At 45.5% G+C, this 9,008-nt stretch overlaps 1 protein-coding gene across 1 annotated transcript in view; it reads right to left on the bottom strand.

The window, feature by feature from the left end:
• Window positions 1-9,008, bottom strand: part of Myo1e (myosin IE) — a 191,658-nt gene that overhangs the window by 11,832 nt on the left and 170,818 nt on the right. Inside the window, exons 23-26 of the mRNA XM_028771305.1 lie at window positions 8,030-8,176; window positions 6,339-6,496; window positions 5,900-5,989; window positions 1,841-2,042 (exon numbers count right to left, since the gene is read on the bottom strand). Of these exons, the coding sequence (XP_028627138.1) occupies window positions 1,841-2,042; window positions 5,900-5,989; window positions 6,339-6,496; window positions 8,030-8,176 (597 nt within the window). The remainder of the gene's footprint in view (window positions 1-1,840; window positions 2,043-5,899; window positions 5,990-6,338; window positions 6,497-8,029; window positions 8,177-9,008) is intronic.

Here is a 9,008-nt window from a genome sequence, read left to right as displayed (position 1 = left end):
CCTTCATCATCATCATCACCATCACTACCACCACCACCATCACTACCTTCATCATCATCATCTTGGTCAAGCAACTGCTGACTGAGTTGTCCTCTACATACAAGTACCATGCTAAGCATATAAAGTACATTACATCTTCTCCCAACATGCCTGTGAGCATGACAGTATTGCATTAGTGTATACAAAGAAACTGAAGCTCAGGGAAGGTAGGTGGGAACCTTCAAGTATCCTGATAAGTTTTCATTGTCAATTTGATACAATCTAAAGTCATCTAAGAAGAGGGAACTTCAGTTGAAGAATTGCCTTGATCAAATTAGCCTGTGGTCACCTGTGTATAAGAAAACTAGCTGAGTGAACCGGAGAGCCGACAAATAGGAGTAAATCCTCCATGGTGCCTGCCTCTGGGTTTCTGTCTTGACTGTAAGCCTCAGTGATGGACTGTGACATGTCTATGTAAGCCAAACAAACCCTTTCCTCCCCAAGTTGCTGTGGTCAAAGTATTTTATCTCAGGAACAGAAAGCAAACTAAAACGTAAGGCGATAGAGATTAAGTTATAGCTCTCCCCCAGACTTGACTCGTGCATCTGACAATCCTGCTTAGCGTGGCCAGACACCCTGAGCCTGAACTCTAAGGTACTCCTTAACACTTAAGATCATTCATTTTTGTGTGGCTAGGATATATTTCTTTCACTGGGCCCTCCTATCAGAGTTCCCTCACTGGTCTTGCACCAGACCTCAGTTCTATTCCTGTGACCACAAAGGCCAGGTCTACTTCCCTTTTCTAACTGGGAGTCCTTTGAATAGCTACCCATAGTTCCAGGTTCCTCCCCTTTCAGGCTGAGAAGCCTGGCTCTTTCTTCACTAGAAAGGCAAAGGCTGTTGTGACCCTTTCAAGACTGACAAGATGAACACTCATATCTCATAGGACACGAGGATGTGATACTTTTAAAATACTTTTGGAAATGTATTTATTTGTGTGCAAGTGTGCATGTGTGAGTGTGTGCATGTGTGCATATGAAGCTGAGTGGCAAGGAAGGGTCCCACAGGAGAAAAGCTGCAAAGAAGGCTCTGAGACCAGACCAGCTGCCTGGAAGGGGTTTAGACCAGAGTCACTTGGAGAGGACACTCAACCTGTTCAGCTGCCTGCAGGGTGCACAGTGTACTCCAGGTTTCCCAGCTTTTGAGGGCTATCACCAGTGCTGGGTTGGCCTGGGGGAGGCAGCTGTCTTTGAGTCATTTCTGCTCTTGTTACCTTTCCACCATATTCCTGTTAAGTAACCTGGAAGTAAAATTCATTGGTTCACCAAGTTGGACCAAGTAGTATCCATACTTCGGTCTGTTGGGGGGTTTCTTATCTGGGGTGAGTAGACCTGTGTTACGTCTCCTCAGGAAAAATTTTGTTATACAACAATCGTAAGACCCACGCGGGTGCTGGAAGGAGAACATCTGCAAAGATACTATGTGTTCTTGACTGAGGAGCCATTTCTTCCCAGACCCTGGTTCCCTAACCTACATGTTGCTAAAACTAAGACTTGTTACATTTATGTAGCTGCAGGCACAGACATAAATAATAAAGCAAACAACCATCATCCCTCAACTACACAGGAAGAAAACATAAAGATTACTGGGTAGCAGATTCCTGTGGCTGACTGAGAGCAGGTGGTTGGTAAGACAAGAGACGGTGCTACTTTTAACTTGGTCCCTCAGCCATAGATCCAGCACTTGGGTAGGAAACTGAACTTGAGAATTCAGTACTGACTCTCTTAGAGCCCCTGAACCCTCTGCACTACTGGTGGAAGTAGAGTTCACTGGCTTTGTCGCACAACATGGAAAATCTTACCCAGCAGCACCCTGGTCGGGGACCTTGAGGAAATCCAGGCTCTCTGGAGTCTGAGACAATCGGTCTGAGCCTGTGGACTGTTGCCTTGGCAAGGGTGGGCGGGCCATAGAGGTGTACAGGCTTTTCTGATTGGGCCTCTGGTTTCCAAGGGCATGGGAAGGAGGCACAAACTGGTTTCTTATGACTCCATTTTGATGACATCCTAGAGAGGAAAGAGAAGAAGAAGGTCAGTTTCTGTTACTTTGCCGAAAGCACCTCCATGCTTACTTATTCCATTAACTAGTAGAAGGCAAGTGATTTGGCTCCCTTGGTCCCCAGTTTCCTCATCTGAAGATATTATTAGCAGTAATGTATTGTAAGAAAGCAGATACACTGTTTCCCTCCCAATGCTACTGAGGTATAACTGTTGAATCAGATTATACTTGGGGAAGACAACGTTCTAGCAGCTACATCGCCTGCCCAGGAAGTCAGACAAGCTGTGGAATATGGCAATAGACTTTCCAGATATCTGGATTTCAAAGCCCATAATCAGAGCAAGCTGAGCTTGCAGCTAGTGGGAAAGCGGTTTTCAGGTCTGTGAGTCATGACTCAGGAGGGCAGTGCATTAAACATTCATTTCCAAGGAGTCAGAGTAAGGATTGGTACAGGCTCAGGACCCCCAACACCAAGTTCTCAGCATAAAGGAGATTTATTTGCACCAGAGGGACAGAGAATAGGGAATAAGAGACAAAGACAGGAGAAGGGAGAGGAAAAAGATGAGGAAGGGAACAAGGGAAAGAAGGTAGGGGAACGGACAAAGGCCTGCCTTTGGATGGAGACAGACATGACACATAGGAAAAGGGGAGTTTACAAAGGTATAAAAAGAAGCCTGTTAGGATGAGGTGTTTAATTTTAATTTAGCATTTTAATTATGTGAATCAAAGTGGGCTTCTGATCACTAGACTTCAGTATCTTGAAAGCTGGACCTTGGTAGTCAGCCTCAGGAGAAGGAAGTGGACAAATGAAGGAGGAGGCCTTGGTGGCTAGCTTTAGGAATGAAGACTAACCATTTTTAACAAGGCAGAGGGAATGGAGGGAAGGGGAAGACCTGCTAAAGCCATATTTGTGAGCTGATGAGAGTCCCTTCAGTTTCAGGTGCCCTCAGCTGAAGACTGCTGTGTGAAATGGGGGAGTCTCCACACAGATGAGGGAAGTGCAGCCAGCCGGCCAGCCGGCCAGCCAGCCAGCTCAGCTGGACTAAGAAAGGTCTGCACACCAGACACTTCTAGTTAAGCTCTCCAAAGTTGCATTAGCCAGTGAGTCATGGACGGATGGTGGAGTGGGCTTTTAAAAAATGGGGCATCATCGCCCCCTGCCACATATGACACAGCCCTGTCTCTCTCTTTTCCTGACATGTCAGGCAGTACAGAAGAGAAAGATCTTGCTTGAGACCCACTTCAATTGTGCACACCAGAAAACTGTAGAATTTTCCAGTAGCATGGAGTGGCCATGGGCTTAGGGGCTCAGTTCTGGCTCTGGCTCTGGCTCTGATAGCGACACTGTAATCTTGCAGGTCAGTGCCCTCATTCAAAGACAAGGAGACCGGCCCAGCATTTAACTGCTCTTTTAGCTCTGATATGCATGCACTTTCTTCTAAAGGTACAAGTGAGTTTTCCCCTCTCTGGCAACAATGAAGCAAGTTCCTGTTCTGAATGGCAGTGTTCTAGGGCAGAACATTCAGGAGCATGGCCTCTCACGCAGCCAGCGGTCTTGCCACTTCCTCCCACAGGCTCTGGGCTGGATGGAAACTAGACGTTTGAGACAAACAAGATTCTCTCCTCATCTGACCCAGTGAATAAGAGTTTGAAGGGTTCCCCACAGTATCTGGGAGTGGGGGGACACTGAGGCTCCACTTGCTGCCAAGAGTGCTTAGGAAAGAAAAGGACTTTGCTACAGTGGGATGTTTCCTAGGGCACAGAATAGTAGGGGAGTGTCCACATGTCACCAGAGACTCATTTGTCCACACTGAGTTCAGAGACTGAGAATAAGACTCAGCCTGTTGAAATTAATAACAAAAAAATTGGCTTGTATTTTATGTGCTTTTCAAATTTCATTGTTCTACGAATTCAGTTTTTGATTACATGCTTTAAAGGTATAGTTTGTGATGAGCTGGGCAGCTTTAAAATCCTAAGGAATGAGGTTGAAGGGATAGTTCTTTTATCTTGCGTGCCTGAGGTCAGTTCAATTTCCACTGCCCACAGTAAAAGCCAGAGATGGTGGCTCCTGTGTGTAATCCCAGCACCCGGGAGACAAAAAGGCCCTAGGGCTGGTAGGCACTCAGTCTAGCTTAACTGATAGACCTCAGGCCCTAGTAAGAGACTCTCAAAAAACATGGTGCAGATGGGCTCAGTGGCAGACACCTCTAATGCCAGCACTTGGGAGGCTGAAGCAGGTGGATCTCTGTGAGTTTGAGGCCAGTCTGGTCTACATAAAGGGTTCCAGGACAGCCAGGGGTAGAGAGAGATCCTGTCTCAAAAACAAGACAACTAAGGTGTATGGTCCTCAAGGATCAACACTCGAGGTTCTCCCCTGGCCTTTACACGCATGTGGACAACATGTGTATGCAATTTCTTCATTTTCATCTGGGTAATTCCTCATCTGACTGATGAGGGAAGTGTCATTTTAGACGTTAGGGGCTATGTTCAAGGTCAGGTGCACTGTGGGCTGATTTGGCTAGAGGACCCTTGCCAGAGCTGAGGTCAAGAGGCTTCCAGATGGTTCTGGCAAGAGGCCAGCACTGTACAATAACATTAAGTGCAAACCCTGTTTCTCTTGGGTCCCTTTGACCTTGTGTATTCCCCGAGGATTAAAGAAGAAAAGGAGGAAAGAAATCCTGGTTAAGGCTTGACAGAGACTCCAAAGGAGAGAAGAGCTCTTTTCCCATTGTTGGGCAATGTTTATGCTCAGAGTACAGGTGTGAGACCCTGGAGCAGAGATTAAAGTATTACTCACCTTGGGCACGAAGGCAAATAGGATCCTCTTGTCTGCTGTGACTTGACTCAAATATGGCCCCCAAATGACTTGTTCAGATCTATCCTACAATGACTAATACTCTACTCTGGGAACAGTCTCTCTCTCTCTCTCTCTCTCTCTCTTTTTTTTTTCCAAGACAGGGTTTCTACTGTGTAGCCCTGGGTATCTTGGAACTCTCTCTTTAGTCCAGGCTAGCCTGGAACTCACAGAGATCTGCCTCCCACTGCATCCCCAGTGCTGGGAATATAGGTGTGCACTACCACAGCCCAGCTGGGGACAGTTTATGGTCTAAACTTTTGTAATTCTCTCAGATATTACTTTACCTTAGGGATGTCACCTGGATTTTATTTTACTAAGGACAGATGTTTTTCTAGCAATTTACCAGGCCGTTATGTAGTTATGAACCACTGCTTCTGTATGTGGGTGGAACCTGGCACAGGTGGGCTGATATCCAGAAACCTCTTAGGCCCAGTCAGGGCAGCATCCGACATAGTAAAACCAGCAGCATTCTCCCATGGTGGACAGGAATTCATTGTCTCTCTCTGCCCTAGAAAGTGACAGAGCTGGGTAATGAAACCCACACTGTTCTCTCTGTTGCAATGTGGGCTCACTGAATTTCTTGTATTTCAGGATCACATAGATGGTTGCTGTGTATTTATTAGCTGATGGGATTCTCCCCAAACACTCTATCTTTATTTCCTCAGTGTGTGTGTGTCTGTGTATGTGTGTATGCACATGTGTATTTGTGTGTGTGGAGGTCAGAGGTCAACCTCATGAATTGTACCTGAGGAGTGATGCACCTTGCTTTTTGAGACAGAGTCTCTCACTAGTGCCTAAGTCTCACTGATTAGGTAAGGCAGCAAACAACGGGCATTTTCTTGGCTCCATCTCCTCAGCACTGGGATTACAGTGCCCAGCTTTTATGTGGGTGCTGGAGATTGAACACAAAACACACTGAAATATCTATCTCTCTAGTTCTCCAAACATCTTTTGTAAGTTACGGGTTGAGATTCAGTTGTCCCTCTGGATGGTGCATGCTTGGCTTACCTGGGGGAGCAGGGGCAGCTCTCATCGGGTAATTGTTCTTAGTTCCACCTGAATACCCTCTGCTTGTGATGGTGTTTCTTCTGGTAGGACCTGAAATAAGCAACCAAGCATTGAACTCGTGTCATCAGGCTTAGTGGCAAGCACCTCTACTCACTGAGTCATCTCATTAGCCCCAAATTCAGGTTCTTGTCTTTATACCAGCCCAAACAAACGATATTAAACACAGCTAGGACATGAATGCCAGGTATACCATGCACAAGAATACATCTCTTTAGCAGCTCCAGCCTGCCCATCTTCCTTAACATTGCTTTAGTTTGCACTGCCCTATCTCTTGAGACCCCACCACAGCCAGCAATGGAAACACACACTCCTGTCCTCAGATCTGCACAGAAGAGACAGGTACAAGGTACCAGTAGAGGCAGAGCCCAGGAACACTTACGGGAGTTCTTGGGCAGCCCGGGTCCAATGCTGACCTGCAGCACTTTGTTGCTGGGTTTGAGGATGGCCAAGTCACCGAAGCCTTGGTGGAACTGCACTTGCCGGGAGCCCCCTGCACTCCAGGGACCCCAGTTCTCTTTTTTCAACTTCAGTTCAAGGCTGTGACAAGCACATTGGTTGAAATTGTGAGTCAGAAGAAGATCGTGAGGAAACAGTGCTCATGAGTTAACTGCTGTGGGGAAGGTGATAACTACAGGATGGAATCAAGCCAAAACCATGTCGCCTTCAAACAGGGCATGGTACACATCAGCCTGGTATAGCTGCTAGGCGATTGCCAAGCCAGAAGCACAGGCATTTGGAGCTCAACATCTGTGAGGAGGCTGTATTAAGCAGGTTTCCTCAGTCATATCACAGGTTCACTCTCAAGATGGTCAGAGTGCCTGCCTGAGGGACAGGAGGAAGGAACAACTTCTCCGATGTTGTATCATTGGTTTTTGTTTTTTTAAATATGGAGGACTAAGATATCAGACACAAGATGGTGGAGAATTCCATACTATAGACTTTGGCTACTTTTCAGTTATATTCTGTTATTCTATCACTCGCCAGATAGGGGAAAACAGACAAACAAATAAACACCCACCGAAACCCAAATGGGATGGAGGGTATGGTGGTTAGTTTTCATGATCAACTTGATACAATCTAGAATCACCTGAGGGAGAGTCTCAATATGGTGCTGTCTAGATCAGGTTGCCCTGTGAGCAAGTGGGGGACTTGTTTTATTTATTAAGGGCAATTGATGTGGGAAGACACAGGCTATTGTGGGCGGCACCATTCCTTATTCAGGCAATTCTGAACTGTATATGTATAGAGAGTACCAAGCACAAGTAAGCATACATACATTAATTTTTCTTTGCTCTTGACTGAGTGTGAAAAGATGTGACCACCTGCTTCAAGTTCCTGCTTTTATTTTCCTGCTATGGAGGACTGTCTCCTGAGTTCTGAGCCAAAAGAAATGCTGCCCATACACCTATGTGATATACTGTATATTCTGTTCTTTCAACTTAAATAATACCAATTCTAAGTCGCTGTCTATTGTCAGGTTCCTTCATCCTGCCATTACAGTCTTATGACTACCAAATTTTTATGAGTAAAGAGATGGACCCATATTTCTACTCATAGTTCTATACATAGGGAATTTAAGCAAAGCTGAACAACTCTCACTCAGCAAAATGTGAGATTCGAAGCTCAACGATGTGCAGTGTCTTGCCCATTAGAACATTCCACCAAGACATGCGAGGGTGAGCCAAGACATGAGACATTGCCATGCATATCCCAAGTCTCGATTCCCACTAACCATCTGGGGAGTCAGAACCCCTATTCCAGTCACTTTTTCTTCCTGACTCTACCTTCACTCTGTTACACCTGCTTTCCCTTGTCTTTCTCAAGTGATCTTTGTGTAAATGATTAAAAAAAAATGTCCTTTGATGATTTGATTATTTCATGAAAACATAAATGTGACTCTAGCGTGACCCTAACCCATGACAACCAGGCTGTCTTCAGCAGGCCCCACTGTACCTAGAGACACTGAGGTACCCAAGGTGGGGCTTGCTGAAGCAATGGAACCAGTCAGACCAAACAGCCCACCCTGATGGTCTCACCACCTCTCAGTCTAAACTCCACATCCCAACTCACGTATTGCTGAATTTCAGAGGTAGTTGTTTCTGGGTTTTTTCCTCATATCGCTTTGCTAAGAGGCTCAGGAACTCCGTTTTGAAGACGGACTCAAGCAAACTGTCATACTCTTGCTCGTGGAGAATGAAGATGTCATCCTGCATGGTACTAAAAGAGGTCGGACAAGTTAGCATGAACGACACTTCTGCTCACACACTTGCTCTGTCACTATCATTTGGAGGCAGGGAGAAGGGTGTGCATACTAAACACATGTCATTGTACCGCTGTGTACTATAGACACTGAACCTGTGCTGAATACTGCTGAGCTGGATATGAAGCCCCTCAGTATTACCTTTACTCGTTAAAAACCATCCTGTAACAGAATACTACGCTTTGTCCTTCCTTCTTTCCCTTGTTCCTGTCCTCTCCATTCCTTTCTCTTTTCTCCCTCTCATAATACGTAAAGCAGGACCTGGAGATGGCTCAGCAGGTAAAGGCTCCTGTTGACAAGCATGATCTGAGTTTGAATTTGATTCTGGGAATATACTCAAAGGAAGGAGAGGACAAGTTCCTGCAAGCTGTCCTCTGATGCCCATGCTGTGGAATGTGCACACTGCTGTCTTCCCAGTAAATACAATGTAATCATGAGAAATAAGTAACAGTATCACTTAAAACAGAACACAGACTAAGAACTACATAATAACATCGATGAAATCTGTTTTCAGAGAAGTTGAGGGGTTGAAGAGTTGGCTCAGTGTTTAAGAGGACTTCAATTTCCAGTGCTCACATTGGAAAGTTCACAACTGCCTGTAAATACAGTTCCCCTGGTCCCTGAGGATACCTGTACATGTGCAACACACACACACACACACACACTCACACACACAAGTTGAAATTTCTTATAAAAAGGAATTTGATAGCTAACCACTATGGTAAGTAAAATACTTCCATGTGGTTTCAAAATTAAGAACAAACAGTCTATATTTAAAGAATGTAATTT

Source organism: Grammomys surdaster, unplaced genomic scaffold (assembly GCF_004785775.1).
Source record: "Grammomys surdaster isolate TR1022 unplaced genomic scaffold, NIH_TR_1.0 206, whole genome shotgun sequence".
Lineage (NCBI taxonomy): Eukaryota > Metazoa > Chordata > Mammalia > Rodentia > Muridae > Grammomys > Grammomys surdaster.
Note: the sequence above shows the minus strand (reverse complement) of the source record. Positions and strands in the feature narration are given on the sequence as shown.